The following is a 23523-nucleotide window of genomic DNA, read 5'->3' as shown; positions in this document are numbered from 1 at the left end:
ATTGTAAAAAAGTTCTTAATAATGCCTCTCAAGAATGTTTTTTTTTCTTATCCTTTTTGTATTTTTCAATTCTATATTTGTTATATAAAATCTAAGTACAATCACAGTGAAAAATTGACATTCTCGTATAATATGAAAAATCAATAGAACTTCACCTTCAATTAAAATATAAAAAACAAATTGAGAAAAGAATTCAAATTCCATATTAACTAAAAATTAATTAAAGATAAAACCTCGTAAAAAATTATGTAAAGGTACAAACCTATTTTATAAAGTAGATCATTTTAGAATCTTTCAATTGTAAATTTAATATGAGTATTTTTGTAATAAAGTTATTTAATAAATACAAATTTTTGAAAAAATTATATTATATTAAGAGTTAACAAAAATAAATAAAAAGGAATCTTATAATTAAAAATATGTAAACCTTTAAGATAAGATTACATTACATTGTATTAAAAAAGTAACAAAAATAGAAAATAAATATTACTCACTTTGATCCTTTTAAAAAAAAATCAAATACATTAAATAATTAATGTATTTGAACAATATAATAAATTAAAAAAAATATTATTTTCTTATAAATAGGATGAAAGCTAAGAATACTTAAACATTTAAGATAAGATGATACATTTGGCTTGATAATTAATGGTTAGTAAGACATGGGTTGAAAGAGATTATACTCATATTTAACATGTGATTATTTTTTTACTAACCCAATTATTTAAAACCAACCTTTCTCAATATCTGAATAAAGCTGAAAACTTAATTTATCAACCACTACTTTGTCTCTTCTGAAATTAAATTCACTAGTAAACAAAAACAACCCCCAAATAATTCAATTTTCTCGTTTATTGAAACATGATATTTATAAATCTAATTTCTTAACACTTGCAGTATTAATATATCATTTTCTTGATTGTGAGTGCAAAGCTCCATTCATTGCATAGTTTTTGTTTTGAGTTTAACTCCTATTTTTCACAAATTATTTTAATAAAATAAATTTAATCTTTTATTCTCTATAACATTTCATATCTATCAATTTTCAACACTCATTTAATATTTTACTTTATTTATATATATTATTTCAGAGATCACTGTATAAAAAAATATTCATATATTTATAAATTACAAAAAAAAATTGTTAATTCGAATTATCCTTCATACAATTAAATTTGTGTTGATTTTAGATAATATTTTAAACTATATAATTAACTTTGACTTTTATATCTTAAAATATTAATTATGAATAAATTATTTTTTTAAAAAAATTTGATATTCGATAATAAAATCGATTAATTCCACCCACTAATATATGATTATTTATATAATTAATTTAAGATGATCAATTTTAATATATATATATATATATATATATATATATATATATATATATATATATATATATATATATATATAATTTATTTTTCTTAAAAAGTTGTTTATTTAAAAAAAAGAAATGAATATTTAATTCATTTCTATCAACAATTAAAATTTGGTATAAAATTTTTAAACTTACATTTGATTTCAATATATTTTAATTATATATATATATATATATATATATATATATATATATATATATATATATATATATATATATATATATATATATATATATATATATATATATATATATATATATATATATATATATATATATATATATATATAAAGAGATTTACATTTAAAACAATTTTTTATGTTTTTTATAATTAAAGACAGTTTAAATAAAGGAAATAAAAATAATAATTCTAGCAGCTTTGTCAGCATAAGATGCATGAATCGGAACACGGAACACCGTCCAGCTCTTTATAAATATACCAAACACTCCCACCCTCTTCTCTCATTCTACCTCACTCAATACTTCCCAATTTAACACCTAGGAGACACAAAAAAAACAAAAAACATCTTTTAAACTCAAAAAAACCAAACAATGCCTTCTTCTTCCCCTACCTTGCTCTCAAAATGTACTATTTTCCCAGACCAAAAATCAACTACTGGAAACCTTAAACTCTCTGTTTCAGACCTACCTATGCTTTCTTGTCATTACATCCAAAAAGGTTGTCTCTTCACCAAACCTTCAATTCCCTTTCATAATTTAATCCCTCTCCTCAAAACTGCTCTCTCTCAAACTCTCTCTATCTTTCCACCACTCGCCGGTCGTTTCACCACCGACTCCGATGGCTACGTTTACCTTACTTGCAATGATGCCGGCGTCGATTTCATTCACGCCATTGCCACTGAACTTAACATCAGTAACCTCCTCTCAACCACCGATGTTCATGAATCCTTCAAAGAGTTTTTCACTTTTGATAGAAAAGTGAGTTTCACCGGTCATTTCTCTCCGATTTTGGCCGTTCAGGTAACCGAACTCGCTGACGGCTTTTTTATCGGATGCTCCGTTAATCACGCCGTCACAGATGGAACTTCCTTCTGGAATTTCTTCAACACTTTTGCGCAAGTTTGCAGAGGAGCAAACAAATGTCTCCGAAACTCTCCGAGCTTCCGCCGCGACTCGGTTTTAATCTCCGACGCCGTTCTCCGGTTATCCAAAGAAGGTCCCGCGGTGACATTCAATGCCGACGCACCGATCAGAGAAAGAATCTTTAGCTTCAGCCGCGAAGCAATTCAGAAACTGAAAGCCAGAGCTAATAACAAACGGTGGCCAGAAACTAACAATTCCGTCGAATCAATGCAGAAACACATGAACGATCACTATAACAATAACAACAACAACAACCAGAAAGAAAACGGGAAAGTAGCGACGTTAATTGAAAACTGGTTCAAAACCAATGCTCACCCGAAACAGCAAACGGTTACCGTCACGGAAACAGAAACAGAAACGGTTGAGATTTCTTCGTTCCAATCCATATGCGCGTTGTTGTGGCGTGCAGTCACGCGCGCGAGGAAATTTCCTGCTTCAAAAACGACGACGTTTAGAATGGCGGTTAATTGTCGTCATAGACTAGAACCAAAACTAGAAGCGTTTTATTTTGGAAACGCGATTCAGAGTGTTCCAACTTACGCTTCAGCAGGTGATGTTATGTCTAAGGACTTACGGTGGTGTGCGGAGCAGCTGAATAAAAACGTGAAGGTGCATGATAATGTTATGGTGAGGAAGTACATAGAGGATTGGGAGAACAATCCTAGGTGTTTTCCTTTGGGGAACCCTGATGGTAGTTCTATAACCATGGGTAGTTCTCCGAGGTTTCCGATGTACGATAACGATTTTGGTTGGGGGAAGCCATTGGCGGTTAGGAGTGGAAAAGCGAATAAATTCGACGGTAAGATCTCAGCGTTTCCGGGGAGAGATGGAAGTGGGACCGTTGATTTGGAGGTTGTTTTGGCGCCAGAAACTATGGCGGGGCTTGAGAGCGATGCGGAGTTTATGGCTTATGCGACGAGGCAGTTGTAATACGTGTCGTGTTTTGGTGTTCATAACGTAACTACTGATGATGTTATTGTGTTGGTGTTGCAATCGCATGGTTCCATGTGTGATGAGTTCTTCGGAATGTGGGGTCTTTTGTGACATAAGTGTTGTTTTTATGCATTTAGTTTTAATTAACTTGTTTTTGTAATGTTGTTGATGTTCTTGTTCGTGTTTCGACTTGACAATTAGTATTTTTTTTCTTCTTGTCTCTTGATAATATCTGTTTCAACTAGCACAGATCAAATAAGAAAAATAAATTGAGATTTCGGATTCGGTTCAAATAAACATTGTTGTAGTTCATTGTCAAAGTCAATTCAAACCCACTTAAAATGAAGGTTGATTTCTTGGGAATTGGATACTTTATTTTGAGTAAGAGAAGTTATGCAACTCTATGGAAAATTGATAAATTCAAATTTTCAGATGTTTAATTATAGTTTTGATTCTCATATTTTATTTATAAAATTAATGTTTTTTTTTATTTTAAATTTAACTATTTAATCTCTTATATTTTTATATTTAAAATCAATAATATTTCTATTTTTCAAATGATAAGTTTCTTATAAAATATGACATATATAAAATACCTTATAGATTTTTATAAATAAAAATATAAGTTAAAAAGTGAATATTTCAAAAGTGTAGATTTTTATAAATAAAATATATTGTAGATTTTTAAAAAGTGAATATTAGAAAGAGATAAAAAATCTTTAAATTTAAAATATGAAAATTAATTTTATAAATAAACTAAAATTAAATAATAAATTAACTAATTTTATAATTAATTTTCCCTTTAAAAAAAGAAAAAACATAATATATATATATATATATATATATATATATATATATATATATATATATATATATATATATATATATATATATATATATATATATATATATATATATATATATATATATATATATATATATATATATATATATATATATATATATATATATATATATATATATATATATATATATATATATATATATATATATATATATATTGAATAACGACTTATACACACAAATCTTATGTTAATCTTTATTTTTAAAGATACACTGATTTAGTATAAATAAAGAGAAATTTATGTTATTAAATAAAATAATATTTAATTTAAAATATATTCTAATAGTTTTACACTTTTCTCAAACTATTTACAAATTGATCGACTCAAATTTTTTAAAAATCTAAGACTTTAATACAATTTTAATATTCACGTTCAATTTTTATATTTAATCCTTAACTAGATTTTAGTAGCATGTTAATTACTAAATTTATATAAAAAAAGATAAAAAAAAACAAAGGGAGTTTAATATTCTATTTTTAATAGATAGTAAAATATTGAATTAATGACTTTAAATTATTTTAAAAATGATTAAATATAATATATATATATATATATATATATATATATATATATATATATATATATATATATATATATATATATATATATATATATATATATATATATATATATATATATATATATAAACTCAATTCTGAAATAATAATAATAATAATAATAATAATAATATAGACTATAGAATAGAGAATTTACTATTACATAAAGATCCTTTTAGCACTGTTGGTAAATGAATACTATAATGGTTGATCAACCGAGGTAAGATAGAGTTTAGTTATTTTCCACCACGAGCGTATGACCGTAATGATAAACTAGGTAGTTCGTTACCTATTACAACAATTATCTTAAGCAACCGTTGTGATATATAAAATTCATGGATTCGAAACCCATCAACAGTTATTTAATTAAAGCGTGAATAAAATTAAAATTTCACTACGATTATAAATTCCAACTGTGGTGATATGTATACATGAGTTTATTATAAAATATGTGGATGACTTGTTTTTCCCTATCCTCAATAAACATATACAACAATTCAAATTGATTTAGAAGATAATAATATGAAAAATTAAATCATTCTTAAAAACAAACTTAAACGATCCATTATTTTTTGAATATCATGCATCTCATAATTCATCTCTCGCTCTTTAATATATAAATTGGTTCAATGTCCCAAATTCTTCAAAGCAACAAATCTTTCTCCTATAGTTTATTTTGAAAAGCAACATTTTATTGACTAATCCAGATTCATCATCATCTTTATCTTAAATGATGATGATTATTATGATGACAGTGATGACGATGAATCCAAATTTCTTAACAAATTTGATGCTTTGCAAAATAAACTAGAAGGTAAGAATCATTACTTTAAAGAACATGAGGCATTGAACATGAGTTTATTATAAAATATGTAGATTGTTTGTTTTCCTCCACTTCTCAATAAACATATACAATCATTCAAATTGATTTAGAAGATAATAATAATCTAAAAAAATAAATTATTCTTGAAAATCAACTTAAACGATCCATTGTTTTTTGAATTGCATTCATCTCGTAATTCATCTCTTGCTCTTTAACATATAGAATTTGATTAAATGCCATAAATTCTTTAAAGCAATTGTTCCTTCTCTTATAGTTTATTTTGAAAAACAACAATTTGTTGACTAATTCAGATTCATCATCATCATCATTATCTTAAATGATGATGATGATTATTATGATGACAATGATGGTGATGAATCCAAATTTTTCAACAAATTTGATGCTTTTTCAAAATAAATTAGAAGAGAAGAACCGTTGCTTTGAAGAATTTGGGGCATTTAACCAAATTCTATATGTTAAAGAGAGAGAAATGAATTACAAGATGCATGCAATTCTAAAAATATTGATTGATCTAAGTTGGTTTTCAAATATAACTAATTTTCTGATTATTATATTCTAAATCAGTTTAAATGGATGCACATTCAGTGAGGGGTTAGTGAAACAAGCAATCTACATACGATATATTAAACTCATATGGACTTAGAAATGTTTTCTTCTTGCATGTTGGTCGAACTAAATCACATCTAGTTGCACAAAATAAGCTTGTTATAGGACATAATAAACTCATATTCTAGGACATAAACACCAACACAAACAACAACATTTATAAAAAAAATCAACAAGGCAAATATTTTGAAAAACAACAACATATCAAGTCATAAAATGTTTTACGAACGTACCTTTTATTGAAAATATTTGTGGAGAATGAAGACGAAGAAATGATCAACTTGTCTCAAAATGGAATCCACAATGAAATGAGAGTAAAGTTGGAGTGCAAGCTGAACACTTGTGTTAATTTTGAATGAATGTCATTCTAGGTCTTTCACACAAGTTTGAAGTTTTCACTTCTGCTTCATCCTCTCCTTGTATTTTTTTCTTCATAGGAACACGAACCATTTGTATTTTTTCTTCATTCACCTTCCATACAAGTCAAAATTTATTAGCATGACATTATAATTATAACAAATGCACAAAGTTCACTTCTATAATCCATAAACCAACAAGTCAAAATTTATTAGCATGACATTATAATTATAACAAATGCACAAAGTTCACTTCTATAATCCATAAACCAACAGAAGGTTCATTCATATTATCCTACAAACAACATACAAAAGCTATTGAAACATAAACTATGATACATAAACAACATAATTCAATTTTTAGGCTATACACTCACTCATATTAAGTTAACTTCTAAAGTTATTATACTCATCTTAAGTTCACTTCTTAGGTCATCTTATCCAACAACAAAAATGAAAGAAGCTATATTATGCATGTAAATAAAAGTTCACTTCTTAGGTTATACATTAACTCATATTAAGTTAAACAAATTTGAAAACATAAACTATTGAAACATGAAAGAAGCTATAGTATATATTATGAAGACTAACCTATAACGTAGCAATTTTCTAAGATTTGTTAGAGTTAAATCACATTTCATAAGCTTTGATGAAACAAAGGTAGCCATTCTAAAAAGACGAGTTCGCTGCACGAGTTTGGTGTTTCAATTTTGCATGTTTGTTAAGAAAAATTATCAAAATGTTAATGTATATTATGATATGTGAGAGAGGCAAGTGATACAAATGTTAGAATTTTGTTTTGAGAGAGAGACGATTGTTATGTACTAAAGCGATTGGTAATATGAACTGTAATGAAATATAAGAACAAACCTTTCTTGTAACGAAAAATTAGAAAATTTTTGGTGTTGAGATTCGAAACCTTACACTATAGGTACATTTCACCATGATGTTAACATTGACCGTAGTGAAATATCTTTTAGTAAATAGCAAAAAAACAGCGTCAAAAAATGAATTATTACTACGGTTAACAGAACGGTCATAGTAATATGGTGTTACAAAAGATATATTTTGTATTAGTGATTGGTGAGATATTAATGATGACAATTGTAGACGAGCTTTTAATACTATCGTGAGTATACTTCGATAATCAAGAATGGTACCTAAAAAAAAAGCATTATGACGCTCAAAGCAGCTTGTAAATGAGGCCGAATTTCTAAAGTATGAGTAAAAATATACTTTAGAGACGCATTTATATAGAGGGGGTGGTTATAATCATCTTTAGTTTGTCTAGCATGGTATGCAAGTAGTTGTCGAATGTAAATCAACTATCTTAATGAAAAGAAAGTTATGCTCATGTGCGGTGCTCGGAGATGCGGTTTTACCAGTATTTCAGTAATTCATGTGCCTTTATTAAATTAGATATTTTGGTTAGATCAAATTTTATGGAGCATTGACCAAGCCAAACAAATAATAATTTTGTATTTGTATAAGTTTCAATTTAATTTAAAATAAATCAAAAATCATTTACTAAAAAAAATATACACTTTAATTTACAAATAAAACCACATAGTGATGTTAAATTCTTATATAAGGTCGTCTTCGTGAACTGACATGCCTAGTACCCAATTATTTAGAAGAGATAATGTGCTAACATCATAGTGAGAGAAATTCAAGTTTCACACTTGTTAAAAAAATAGTTTAAAAAGAATTTATATAAATGGACACCTCTCATCTTTAAAGTTGATTTTATAGTATCACAAACCTATTGAATCAGGTCATGACTATTTATATTCGCACAAAGCCAATAATATCGAATGGAAGGGGATGTATTGAAAAAATCGAGTCTTACATATCTATAATTCAGGGCACCCACTATTTATATCCACACACCAAACCAACTAGTGATGGGTGTGAGGATGTATTGGAAAAATCTCTCACTTTGATTAAATATATATCCTATAAAGAGTTTATAAATAAAGAGTTTATAAAAGAGTGACACTTATCAGTTTTGTAAGAATGAGTTAACCAAACTTTAATTCTAATATGGTATCTAAATCATCTCAGTTCCAGCTATCAACCATTAATATATATGCACCAAGTACAATATTATTGGAGCGTAAGAGGATCTATTGAAAAAATCAAGTCTTATGATTCGGACCACCCATCATTTATATTCACGCACCAAATCTCACAGTGTTGTATGTGAGAGAGTATATAAGAAAAAATTCAAATCTCACATTAGTTAAATATTGAATAATTTTTTTTTATATAGAAGAGTACTCATTACTTTATAAATCGATTTTATTAAGATGAATTATATCAAACTCTAATTTTATTAAATCATTTTCAATCTAGTTAAAACTCATTTAAATTGAATAGATCATATCATCTATCTTAAAGTAAGTTAGGCTAAGCGACTCAAATGTTATCTACTAACTGTTTGAAGATATCACTTTAGTAGGATAACAACCATATGGAATTTTCATATATTCTTAACAAACTGAAAAGGTTTTCCTAATTTACGATGAGAGTCAATTAGAGGACTGTGTTATGTCTCAACAAAGTAAATACAAGTTCAGAAACAAGAAACGAAGAAGATTCAATTTGTTCCCTTCTATACTCTTTTGACATGAACACATGCACTTATCCTTTCAAAGACTCGTGTTGAATTGTGTACTTTTTTCTTGCACTTTTATTTTGATTATGTTAACCTACCACTTGATATATACCGGTTGTCATATCAGACCTTTCTTTATTCATGATTTATATCAACCAAATTCAGATGTACAAAGTTTCGGAACAGAGAACTAGTTGTTCCACTTGCCTCACATGATATTATTTTTAAACATACGTGTCAAGTTTCATTTTCATATTGGACTTCGTTGACTTTAATTTATCATCATCTTATTATTAGTGGGCCAGTTGAAATGTATGACTCTGTTTTCTTTTAAAAGAGTGTATTTTTTTCTGTCCAAAAGGATGTATATTGAAACATTAGAATTATTATGTTGACCAAAAGAAGACAACTTTAGTTTAAGAGTTTGTTATGCCAAAAATAGTAAGGTCACCAACATATATATTCTTTCGCCACATTTAGCCACACTGCACCACAAAAGTATCTATTGCATACCATAACAATTTAATTTGGAAAACTAAAATTTAAATATATGTAATTGATTTTTGGAAATAATTTTTTTTTATTTTTTAATTTTAATAATATTATTTGTTATAGTTTTAATTTTTGCAAATATATATCATTTCACTTTTATTCATGTTTCTTTATTTTTTTTAAATAAATTGTTTTGAGTTTAATCTGTGTAATATATATGTAATATAAGTGTATATTCTACATATTAAATGAAATATAATATATTTTTAGAGATCAATTATATATTTAAAATTTATCTATTATAATGTTATGGACCGGGTTACCACCCATTTCGTGAAGGCTCGATAAGGGAATGATTTAGACAACGAAATATCCAAATTTATTGCAAAGCAAGTTTGGATGTTGGATCAAGGTGAATTGAAATTTGAGAATATTTGTCATCTGAGACAAATGTCTCAAAGAGAAGGTTGAATGACTAAATTCTAGAACCCTAATATAAAGGTTTAACGAGGATCTCATATTCAAGTACATGTTATTCTAACCCTAAAATCTCTAACTATGATCGTCGCTGACTTGGGCATCAGAGTGTTTGAAGGTAGCTGCCGTCGAATCTAAGCATCAAGACATCAAAAAATTCAATAGAACTTGCCATCGAATCTTGATTCACATTCTCATTTGTGAACTAGATAAGTCTTCGAAGACCGTTTGTCAATGTCTGTGGGAAACAATTTTCAACATTTCCACTATTTTTTCATTCTTATGGTGAATTTTAATGATGTTACTGTTTAGTGGTGTTTTTAGTAAACAATCAGGAGTTTAGTTCACTTAAAAGATTAACTTAAAAAATCTTATAGACAATATGTGCGAAGGAAAGTTGTAATGAAAAGTGTATGTGGTTTGGTTTCAAACATTTGGATTGTGACCAGTTGAATGCAAAAAGTTGACTTTGGGTAAAGACAATAAACAACAAAGAAAGTAAATGAAGTAAATGATATTTAATGTAAATGTTTTGAAATACAAAAGATTTGCAGAAAGTTTAAAATATGGACGTAGACTCAGATTTCTCACAAACCGTTTCACTCTATGACTTGAGTACTTTGGTTCTATAGAGAATCAGTGAGAATTTGCGACCCCGACTATAATGCATAAACTTGCATTATATATTAGTCCTAAAATAACAGTCGACAACAATTGTTGGCTATATGCTCGACGTGTGTTCTACTATGTGGGATTGCTATGCTCTAACTTGCTTCCATGGGTGTCCTACTACGTGGGGTTGCTCTGCTCTAACTTGCTTCCACGCGTCTTCAAAGAGAAACTGCTGAAAACCAAAAGAAACATGGTGATAGCCGCTTCTGAATGCTTTACCCGCTCTTGTCGAAGGATGAGATATCTCCACATCGCACTCTTTGGACTTGAGAATATTATAAGTCTTTAACACTTATAAGTGTCAACTTCGACATCATGTCGAAGGGTTGCTATGCAATGTTTCAAAATTCTAAACATGTTTAGAAGAGAGTGATCCTAATCCTGTAGATCTTTTCGTAATACTCCTCCAAATCGTTCTTGACTGCGACTTCACTTATATGTTAATCAAACCAACAAGTCGACACATTCAGTATGTCGAAGCTTTTGGTTTAAGCTTTAGGCACGTAGCAATGTCAAGGTAACTATGGCCATTAATTCATCGACTTTTGACTTAGCTAAAAATCCCATGCTAACAAATGCCTCCAAAAAATGCCACTTTTGATCATATGTATCAGATGGAAGAAAAGTGACGTTTTTAGTAACCGCTCGACACTGTTCACCAATAGCTTGTACATGTCATGGTCCTCATGACCACTTTCTATCAAATTGTCACGTCACAGACGTGCGTATAAACTCTTCATCATTATTCTGAATTCCCAAGCCATTAATGAGCCACTAACTTAAACGAATTCAATTAATTTTATTTTCCCCAATAAATTGAATTTCCATATGTTGATTCAGGCGTACCATTTGTCTCAATTCTTTTGGAGGGAAACTCAAGAGTTTCTTCCTCTTGGTGGCTATGTATAGGATTTTTCAATATCTTCTCTTTTATTTCACCATTTTCTCCTTCGGAAATTCTAAACACCTTTCAAAAGACTCTACAACAACTATTTTTATTTCTCAACTGCTTTTTCTCTAAAAAATTTTAAGATCCAGCGATGACTTCTAGTCGTATCATCAAGCTTCCTCCACACATCCCTTTTGCTGCTGAAACTCCCGACCTTATCCTCATAGATAATCGTACCTACGTTCCAGAGCCTTCCATGGACGAAGAGAATAGGGAGCTCTGGTACTCTCATGTATTGATTCCCTACTCCATTTCAGGTACTACTTGTGCTTGTATGGGTCCCCTTCCTAGGCACATTAGGAAACCCCAGGTTTTGAAACTTTCTTCCCAAGTTATCCCTCCTGTGAACCTTTAGTATTTCTACACGAACCCTTTGATTTGAGATTTATGAAGAACCACATGTTTTAGCGACTCTCCTTAATGAAAACAACGCTCCATACATCAGGGGGTTGGATAAGGTTCATAAAAAGAAGAAACATGTATGGAAAGATCAAGGTATTTTTGACTTGATACAACTCTCAAGAATTGTCCCTAGGTACAATTCTCACATGCTTATTCCTGCTCTTTGTTTATGGGAATCCACCACCAATATGCTTCACTTACCATGTGGGATGATAACCCCGACACTCTTCGTCATAGTAGATATTGTTGTTCTTCGACCAAATGGAGAACTCTATGAACCCTCTAGGACCACTAAGACTAAACCCAAAACCGTCTTCAATAATCCTACCTATAACACATACTTAGAAGAACACCATGCTTCAACTGAGAATGTTAGAGACCGTGAATACATAGCTTTCCTCACCCACTGGCATTTTCTATATTTTTTTGCTCCAAATCCTTTCAAGTGACCAAAATATTTGTGCCTTTGGCCACTTAACTTTATTAAAAACAGAATGGTTGCCTTAACAAAGTGGTCGTGTGTGGCCTTTATGAAAATTCGGGGTTAGTTTCTCGTGATTTCAAGGATCGAGAAAATCCTGAAAGTCTCTTTGTGTCTGACCCTATCCGGCTTCTGGAGTTGTGGGATAACACCACCTTTTAACCTTCCCTAAAAACTAGTGTCTTGCCTAATTTAGATAGTGGTGCCGAAGGTCTAAGGCTTGCTTAACTCACATCGGGTGATGGAAAAGTTGCATATAAGGAATCTTTTGAGACCTACTTTTATCTTTTATACCATTGTAAAATATTTGTTTCCACTATGGTACCATTTTCCAATTGAAATTATGGACCTAACTGGTTCAAAAAACCATTTCCAAATCCTTCACCCAATGAAGAGAGAGAGAGAGAGAGAGAGAGAGAGAGAGAGAGAGAGAGATTCACTAAATTATTCTAGAGTTTTTCCAACTTGCTCCTCTATCGACCAAACTCTGTTATTCTAAATCAGGCATGAGGGAAGTCTCATATCAACCAAGCTTAGTATCTAGGAAATTTGGTCTTAGTCAATTTCTACCAAAACCCGTTATTCCAAAAGCAAATGTCATATTCGTTTCTACTGACGGACCAAATGAAGAGTGGCTTGAGAAGTGTATTACTTTCTTTTAAAAAAGGTTATATTTCTAGACCCTATTGAATTTTCACCTTATTTCCATAACACTAAAGAATTTGAGGATTGGTGGTCTGGTTACAACAAGGACGTGCAAAGATCCTTGTCTCATGGCTCAACGCCTGAGTGACTCTTTTTTGGTTTTGCAGAACTCAGAGAAAAAGGGAAAAGGTATTTCTTGGAACCTGTTTAGAAGGTGACAAGAAAGACCTCTTAGGATAATATTACTTATTTTTTGTGTTTTTCACTTATTTATGTCGGCCTTCTTCAGGTGTTTCCCTTAATCCAATGTCATTGAAAGATGCACAACAAGAAACCAACACTGCAGGAGGGAGAAATGAACCAACAAAGGAAGCTTCACAGGTAGACTCTCCAAAAATGCTTACCTTTCCTTTAGGCTATAAATCTCTAATAATTTTCTAACCATTGTTCTGCTTCTTCATGGTCAAAAGAGGGGAAGCACTTTCTCTGCTATAAGGCCTTCAAAAAGAAGATCAAAAAGAGAAAAGACATTGAAGCTCCTCTCAATGAAGAAACCCGGGTTCACTTTACCTTCTTAGTCTTTTTCGACTCCTATGAATCTATCTCTTATCTTATTAATGTTTGTCAAAATATCTTATACTCCACAGAAAGAGTCCAATTTCGACATTGAAAGTGATGAAATCTTGCAGTCTCCCCCGCCTATTCCTCAAAGCCATTTCATTGATGCGATTATTAGGGTTGCCGCTAAAAATTTGGAAGATCGAGGAAAAAATGAGGCCTCTTCTGAATCTTTTGGCCATCAATAGAATAAGAAGAAGAAGAAATATCATAAATCTACTTCTGAGGATCCCATAAAAATGGATAGAGAGGAATCGATTGTTGTTTTCGATGAGGAAGGACATGCAAAAAATGAAGCCTCTAGACTAATAAAGAAGAAAAGAGGTTGAACAATGCCACACCAACCTACCTCAAGCATAGGAAGTGCCCATTCGAGCCCTAACCCTGGCATTTTTAAGGTACCTTACTACTTTCTTCTATCCTTCTCTGCCTTTATCTTTTGATCCTCTGGTGGGATGGTGTAAATGGACTAATTCTCTTGAAGGTTGAATGCATAGTCTAACTATCTGAACATAACTACCATGCCCCTAGTTAAGATTAAGGGTTTTAGTTTCGAAAGAAACACCAACTTCTAGGCTCAAAGTGGTTAACTAGGGAGTAACCCCTTATCTCTTCAGTGTTTGGGGATTTGAAACAATGCCTTATGTAACACCCCGATGAAATTAAGATAATTGTTTAAATTAAGTTAATATTTTATTTATTAATTTAATTAAATAATTAGAAAATTATTGGATTTATTAATATTATTATTGGGATAATATTATTGGGTTTTATTATTGGAGTATATAAGTTGGAATAATAAAAAGTCCTAATTTTTGGAAAAGGGTTTTTCACGTGAAAAAGGAAAAGAGAAGCGGCTGAAAGAGAAAGGGAAAAGAGGCAGAGCAAGAGAAGAGGAAAAGCTTGAAGCTAACGGAATTGCCGGATTTACTCAGGTAAGGGGGGTTTATCATCGTTTGATGGGTCTTATGGGATAGCATGTAATGGGTAGTGATGAACCTCTGAATTTGACTCTGATTGAAATGATATGTGATGAATTTGTGAAATATTGATGAACGAAATTGGATGATAATTGATGAAATTGTAGGAATTAGATGTAGTAAGGTTAGCGATTTGAGAAGTTGAATGTATCTGAGTTGTAATTGATAAAACGAACGAACGTGTATGAAAAATTGGACTGTGAGAGGTTGGATCTGAAGGATCTCGTAGCAGAGAAACCCATAGCAGATCTGGAAAACTGGATTCTGGTCATACGCGTATGGCACTAGGCAATACGCGTATGGGATGGCTTGAAAATGAGGGTTTTGGCGCTGGTACGCGCCATACGCGTGTGATACGCGTATCCCTGGAGTGGTACGCGTATGGTGTATGCTATACGCGTATGAGTGAAAGAGATGATGTTTTGAACGTGAAAGCGTCTCTGTTGGTACGCGTATGAGGATGTGGTACGCGTAGCATACGCGTATGGGCGTGGGCGATACGCGTATGGGATGGGCGAGGAAATACGCCATACGCGTATGGGCATAGGTGATACGCGTATGGGCAGATTTGTGATTTTCCTGAACAATGGTTGTGCAGTTTTTGGTTGTTTAGGCTGAGTGATGTACTTAGCTGAGGTATGATGTTGTAGGGATCAATTCCCGTTGTTTTGAATAGTATAGGTATTAGTAGAGTGTGCTAATACTATGATTTATTATGTGGCATGATATGATATGCTTTTGTTGATGATATGTGATGGTATACATGATGATGTGAAGGTATGCATTTGTGAATAGACTGTTTTATGGCTTAGAGTGTGAGCATATGTCTATTCTTGAGTTGTTGTTGTTGTTGCATTGCTAGGTGATTAGCATGCATATTGTGGCCCATTTGGGGTGGTAGCTAATTCCCATGGTGAGGAATTAGTGAGTAAATCATTTTGATTGTTGTTGATGTTTGCATGCTAGGTGATTAGCGTGCATAGCATGGCCCATTTGGGGTGGTAGCTAATTCCCATGGTGAGGAATTAGTGAGTGAGTCACTATGTCTCAAATGAGTGGGACTAGTGAGCTTGGTAGCCGTGCCTGGATTTGGACGGTGAGGTTGAACTATATGTTCACAAATAGTCGGTACCGCATGCATGGCGTCTCATTGCATAATATATGTATGGCGTGTAATATGAATGGATGTATTCCAATATTACACGTGTAATTGTGTTGGTATTGTTGTGTTGTTATTGAGTATGATGTTGAATTAATATGATGTTCCTGGATGTGTGTTTTGATTAGGGTGATGAAGTGTGTTGAATCACTTAACATAACATGATATTTTATAATACTCATTATATTGATTGAGGAACTCACCCTTACAACCGTTTTTCAGGTAACGAGCAGTGATTGAGTAGGAGCTAGTACTTGGAGTCTAGAGTAGTTCCTTAGTGGGTCATGCTCTGATAGATGTAACATCGGGAAGGGATGTTTTAAATGTTTTACTGTTGGTTGTGAACCATTTTACATGTAATGTGTTACATGTTTTGATTGATTTGATTTAGATCCGCTGCGATTTATGCAACTGTTTATTTGATTAAATAAAGAGCATGACTGTTATTTTGGAACATGGTGTGAAGTGATCATGTGACACCCTTAACTGCATAATTACTCTGATGTTGTATTTTGATATTTAATTAAATTATTGGGGTATTTTAGAAGGGTGTTACATTAGTGGTATCAGAGCCTGGTTGGTCGAGTCGAGTCATAATTATTCTGTTTCCCCTGTACAGGATAGGTGTTGTGTAACCCTATCAGTACTTATTGTTTTAGTTTGTTGGGTTTTCAGAATAGAGATGGCTGGAAGAGGAAGAGATGATGCTGCAATTGCTGAGGCTCTGGGTATGCTAGCTGGAGTACTTGGAGGAAATCCGAATGTTGTGGGAATGGGAGCTGCTCGTCAACTGAGTGAGTTCCAGAAGAACAATCCTCCAATGTTCAAGGGAGCATACGATCCAGATGGCGCTCAGAAGTGGTTGAAGGAGATAGAGAGGATCTTCCGAGTGACTGAGTGCGCCGATAACCAGAAGGTCAGGTTCGGTACGCATATGTTGTCAGAGGAAGCTGATGATTGGTGGGTTGCTACCCGCACTGAGTTGGAATCTGCTGGCGATGCTGAGATTACTTGGGCAGTGTTCAGAGAGAGATTTCTGAGGAAGTACTTTCCAGAGGATGTCAGAGGAAAGAAAGAAATAGAATTCTTGGAATTGAAGCAGGGTAACCGGTCTGTTACTGAGTATGCTGCTAAGTTCACAGAGCTGTCAAAGTATTATACTCCCTATAGTGAGGCTACTGGGGAATTTTCCAAATGTGTGAAGTTTGAGAACGGGTTGCGTCCCGAGATCAAGCAGGCTATTGGGTATCAGCGGATCAGAGTGTTTTCTGATTTGGTTGACTGTTGCAGGATTTTTGAACAGGATTCCAAAGCCAGAGCAGAGAGCTATCAGCAAAGGGTTGATAGGAAAGGTAAGAATCAGATTGATCGTGGAAAACCGTATGCAGCTGGCAAAGGTTTTCAGAAGCAGAGTGGGATGAAGAGGCCTAGTGGGGGAGACTCTAGTGCCCCTGCTAAGTGTTACAGATGTGGTCAGGCTGGACATCGTATCCATGAGTGTACCAGTAATGAGAAGAAGTGTTTCAAGTGTGGAAAAGGTGGTCACTTGGCTGCAGACTGCCGGTTGAAGACTGTGACTTGTTTCAACTGTGGAGAGTTGGGTCATATTAGCCCACAGTGTCCTAAGCCGAAGAAGGAGAATCAGTCGAGAGGCAAGGTCTTTGCTTTATTAGGTTCTGAGACTTCTGCAGATGATCGTTTGATCCGAGGTACGTGTTATATTAATGGCTTTCCTCTTGTAGCTATTATTGACACCGGTGCTACTCATTCCTTTATATCCTTGGATTGTGCTGTGAAACTTAAGTTAGAGATATCTGAGATGCATGGAAGTATGGTGATTGATACTCCTGCAAAGGGTTCAGTGACTACTACTTCAGTTTGTTTGAGTTGTCCTTTGAGTATTTTTGGTAGAGACTTTGGGATAGACCTTGTATGTCTTCCGTTGGTGCAGATTGATGTTATTCTGGGTATGAACTGGTTGGTGTGTAACCGAGTTTATATCAACTGTTTTGATAAGACTGTGATTTTTCCTAAGATTGAGGAAGGAAAGAGTTTGTTTCTATCTGCAAGGCAGGTGAATGAGGAAGTAGCAGATGGGGCAGAGTTGTTTATGTTGTTAGCGACTTTGGAGGCTAAAGATAAACTGGTGATTGGTGATCTAGCAGTGGTGTGTGATTTTCCTGACGTGTTTCCAGAAGAAGTGAATGAATTACCGCCAGAGCATGAAGTTGAGTTCTCGATTGATTTGGTACCTGGTACTAGACCGATATCGATGGCTCCGTACCGTATGTCTGCTGTTGAGTTAACTGAATTGAAGAGTCAGTTAGAAGATCTGTTGGATAAGAAATTTATCCGTCCGAGTGTGTCACCGTGGGGTGCACCAGTGTTATTGGTTAAGAAGAAAGAAGGTACTATGAGGTTGTGTGTGGACTACAGGCAACTGAATAAAGTAACGATCAAGAATCGGTATCCTTTGCCGAGGATTGATGATTTGATGGATCAGTTGGTTGGTGCGAGCGTGTTCAGCAAAATAGATTTGAGGTCGGGGTATCATCAGATACGTGTGAAAACTGAGGATATTCAGAAGACTGCTTTCAGAACAAGGTATGGACATTATGAGTATTCTGTAATGCCTTTTGGTGTGACTAATGCGCCTGGATTATTTATGGAGTATATGAATAGGATTTTCCATCCGTACCTAGATAAGTTTGTTGTGGTGTTTATTGATGATATTTTGGTGTATTCGAAATCTGAAGAAGAGCATGCTGAGCATTTGAGAGTGGTTTTAGAAGTTCTCCGAGAAAAGAAGTTATTTGCTAAACTCTCTAAATGTGAATTTTGGTTAGAAGAGGTGAGTTTTCTGGGTCATGTGATCTCAAGAGGTGGTGTTGCTGTTGATCCTTCTAAAATAGAAGCGGTATCTAAGTGGGAAGCTCCGAAGTCTGTTGCTGAGATTCGAAGTTTTCTTGGTTTGGCTGGTTATTATAGGAAGTTCATTGAGGGATTTTCTAAGTTGGCGTTACCGTTGACGATGCTGACTAGAAAGGGGCAAGCGTTTGTTTGGGATTCGAAATGTGAAGAAGGTTTCCAAGAGTTAAAGAGAAGGTTGACTACTGCTCCTATTCTGATATTACCGAGTCCGTCGGAATCATTTGAGGTTTACTGTGATGCTTCATTGTTGGGTTTGGGTGGTGTGTTGATGCAGAATAAGCAGGTTATAGCCTATGCTTCGAGACAACTGAGGGTTCATGAGAGGAACTATCCGACGCACGATTTAGAGTTGGCAGCCGTGGTATTTGTTCTGAAATTATGGAGGCATTATTTGTACGGGTCAAGATTTGAAGTTTTCAGTGACCATAAAAGTTTAAAGTATTTGTTTGATCAGAAAGAGCTGAATATGAGACAGAGGAGATGGTTAGAGTTTCTGAAGGATTATGATTTTGGTTTGAATTACCATCCGGGTAAAGCAAATGTAGTGGCTGATGCATTGAGTCGGAAATCATTACATATGTCTATGTTAATGGTGAAGGAATTGGATTTGATTGAGTAGTTTAGAGACTTGAGTCTGGTGTGTGAGAGTACTCACAATAGTGTTAAATTGGGAATGTTGAAGTTAACAAGTGGTATTTTGGATGAGATTAGAGAGGGTCAGAAATCCGATATGCTTTTGGTTGATAAGTTGACCTTAGTGAATCAAGGTCAAGGTGGTGAATTCAGAGTTGATGAGAGTGGCGTTTTGAAATTTGGTAATCGGGTATGTATTCCGGATGTTACCGAACTTAAGAAGAGTATCCTGGAGGAAGGACATCGTAGTGGCCTGAGTATTCATCCTGGAGCTACAAAGATGTATCATGATTTGAAAAAGTTATTTTGGTGGCCGGGAATGAAAAAGGAAATTGCGAGTTTTGTTTATTCCTGTTTGACTTGTCAGAAGTCGAAGATTGAGCATCAGAAGCCGTCTGGGCTAATGCAACCGTTGGCTATTCCAGAGTGGAAGTGGGATAGTATCAGTATGGATTTTGTGTCTGGTTTGCCGAGGACAAATAAGAATTTTGAAGCTATTTGGGTGATTGTTGACAGATTGACGAAATCGGCTCATTTCATTCCGATCAGAATGGATTATCCGTTAGAGAAATTAGCCGAGTTGTATATTGAGAAGATTGTAAGTTTGCATGGTATTCCGTCGAGTATTGTTTCGGACAGAGATCCTAGATTTACATCGAAGTTTTGGGAAGGTTTGCAGAAGGCTTTGGGAACTAAGCTGAGATTGAGTTCTGCATATCATCCGCAGACTGATGGTCAGACTGAGAGGACGATTCAGTCACTAGAGGATCTTTTGAGAGCTTGTGTTTTGGAAAAAGGAGGTGCTTGGGATTGTTATTTACCTTTGATTGAGTTTACCTACAACAATAGTTTTCATTCGAGCATTGGTATGGCACCGTTTGAAGCTTTGTATGGTAGGAGATGTCGGACACCTTTATGTTGGTATGAGTCCGGTGAGAGTGCTGTGGTTGGACCTGAAATTGTTCAACAAACTACGGAAAAGATTAAGATGATTCAGGAGAAGATGAGAATTGCTCAGAGTCGTCAGAAGAGTTATCATGACAAGAGGAGGAAGTCACTTGAGTTCCAAGAGGGAGATCATGTGTTTCTTCGTGTTACTCCGATAACTGGAGTTGGTCGAGCTTTGAAGTCGAAGAAGTTGACACCTCGATTTATTGGTCCTTATCAGATTTTGGAGAGGATAGGGGAGGTAGCCTATCGTATCGCTTTACCGCCGTCGCTTGCGAATTTGCATGAGGTTTTTCATGTGTCTCAGTTGAGGAGGTACATTCATGATCCGTCACATGTAGTCCAAGTAGATGATGTACAGGTGAGAGATAACCTGACTGTTGAAACATCACCTATGAGGATCGAGGATCGAGAGTTGAAGCAGTTGCGGGGTAAAGAGATCGCCTTGGTGAAGGTAGTGTGGGGAGGACCAGCAGGTGGCAATGTGACTTGGGAACTTGAGAGTCAGATGAAGGAGTCTTATCCTGAGTTGTTCGCCTGAGGTATGTTTTCGAGGACGAAAACTCTTTTAGTGGGGGAGAGTTGTAACACCCCGATGAAATTAAGATAATTGTTTAAATTAAGTTAATATTTTATTTATTAATTTAATTAAATAATTAGAAAATTATTGGATTTATTAATATTATTATTGGGATAATATTATTGGGTTTTATTATTGGAGTATATAAGTTGGAATAATAAAAAGTCCTAATTTTTGGAAAAGGGTTTTTCACGTGAAAAAGGAAAAGAGAAGCGGCTGAAAGAGAAAGGGAAAAGAGGCAGAGCAAGAGAAGAGGAAAAGCTTGAAGCTAACGGAATTGCCGGATTTACTCAGGTAAGGGGGGTTTATCATCGTTTGATGGGTCTTATGGGATAGCATGTAATGGGTAGTGATGAACCTCTGAATTTGACTCTGATTGAAATGATATGTGATGAATTTGTGAAATATTGATGAACGAAATTGGATGATAATTGATGAAATTGTAGGAATTAGATGTAGTAAGGTTAGCGATTTGAGAAGTTGAATGTATCTGAGTTGTAATTGATAAAATGAACGAACGTGTATGAAAAATTGGACTGTGAGAGGTTGGATCTGAAGGATCTCGTAGCAGAGAAACCCATAGCAGATCTGGAAAACTGGATTCTGGTCATACGCGTATGGCACTAGGCAATACGCGTATGGGATGGCTTGAAAATGAGGGTTTTGGCGCTGGTACGCGCCATACGCGTGTGATACGCGTATCCCTGGAGTGGTACGCGTATGGTGTATGCTATACGCGTATGAGTGAAAGAGATGATGTTTTGAACGTGAAAGCGTCTCTGTTGGTACGCGTATGAGGATGTGGTACGCGTAGCATACGCGTATGGGCGTGGGCGATACGCGTATGGGATGGGCGAGGAAATGCGCCATACGCGTATGGGCATAGGTGATACGCGTATGGGCAGATTTGTGATTTTCCTGAACAATGGTTGTGCAGTTTTTGGTTGTTTAGGCTGAGTGATGTACTTAGCTGAGGTATGATGTTGTAGGGATCAATTCCCGTTGTTTTGAATAGTATAGGTATTAGTAGAGTGTGCTAATACTATGATTTATTATGTGGCATGATATGATATGCTTTTGTTGATGATATGTGATGGTATACATGATGATGTGAAGGTATGCATTTGTGAATAGACTGTTTTATGGCTTAGAGTGTGAGCATATGTCTATTCTTGAGTTGTTGTTGTTGTTGCATTGCTAGGTGATTAGCATGCATATTGTGGCCCATTTGGGGTGGTAGCTAATTCCCATGGTGAGGAATTAGTGAGTAAATCATTTTGATTGTTGTTGATGTTTGCATGCTAGGTGATTAGCGTGCATAGCATGGCCCATTTGGGGTGGTAGCTAATTCCCATGGTGAGGAATTAGTGAGTGAGTCACTATGTCTCAAATGAGTGGGACTAGTGAGCTTGGTAGCCGTGCCTGGATTTGGACGGTGAGGTTGAACTATATGTTCACAAATAGTCGGTACCGCATGCATGGCGTCTCATTGCATAATATATGTATGGCGTGTAATATGAATGGATGTATTCCAATATTACACGTGTAATTGTGTTGGTATTGTTGTGTTGTTATTGAGTATGATGTTGAATTAATATGATGTTCCTGGATGTGTGTTTTGATTAGGGTGATGAAGTGTGTTGAATCACTTAACATAACATGATATTTTATAATACTCATTATATTGATTGAGGAACTCACCCTTACAACCGTTTTTCAGGTAACGAGCAGTGATTGAGTAGGAGCTAGTACTTGGAGTCTAGAGTAGTTCCTTAGTGGGTCATGCTCTGATAGATGTAACATCGGGAAGGGATGTTTTAAATGTTTTACTGTTGGTTGTGAACCATTTTACATGTAATGTGTTACATGTTTTGATTGATTTGATTTAGATCCGCTGCGATTTATGCAACTGTTTATTTGATTAAATAAAGAGCATGACTGTTATTTTGGAACATGGTGTGAAGTGATCATGTGACACCCTTAACTGCATAATTACTCTGATGTTGTATTTTGATATTTAATTAAATTATTGGGGTATTTTAGAAGGGTGTTACACCTTACATCATCGCAAAATTTCTATTCAAAAGCATACCATAACAATTATGCGTAAATAATTTTCATCATCCTCCCTCCAATCTTTTCTAAAACAAAAGTATGAAAAAGAAAATGGATGGGAGAAATAATTTTTTGTTTTCTTTTCCTTTTCTGCAAAAATGAAAGAAATATAGTAAGACTGAATACAAATGGATTGATTCAAAAATGCTTGACCACTTCATTAATATTACCATT

At 33.9% G+C, this 23523-nt stretch overlaps 1 protein-coding gene across 1 annotated transcript; it reads left to right on the top strand.

Moving 5' to 3' along the window:
• The first annotated feature begins 1836 nt into the window (after positions 1-1836).
• On the top strand, positions 1837-3699 carry LOC127118201 (uncharacterized acetyltransferase At3g50280). The gene has a single exon (XM_051048357.1). It carries the CDS (start codon positions 1937-1939, stop codon positions 3416-3418), a length of 1482 nt encoding a protein of 493 aa, XP_050904314.1. The 5' UTR covers positions 1837-1936; the 3' UTR covers positions 3419-3699.
• Positions 3700-23523: the final 19824 nt, after the last annotated feature.

The sequence above is a fragment of the Lathyrus oleraceus genome, chromosome 2 (assembly GCF_024323335.1).
Source record: "Lathyrus oleraceus cultivar Zhongwan6 chromosome 2, CAAS_Psat_ZW6_1.0, whole genome shotgun sequence".
In the NCBI taxonomy this organism is placed as follows: domain Eukaryota; kingdom Viridiplantae; phylum Streptophyta; class Magnoliopsida; order Fabales; family Fabaceae; genus Lathyrus; species Lathyrus oleraceus.
Note: the sequence above shows the minus strand (reverse complement) of the source record. Positions and strands in the feature narration are given on the sequence as shown.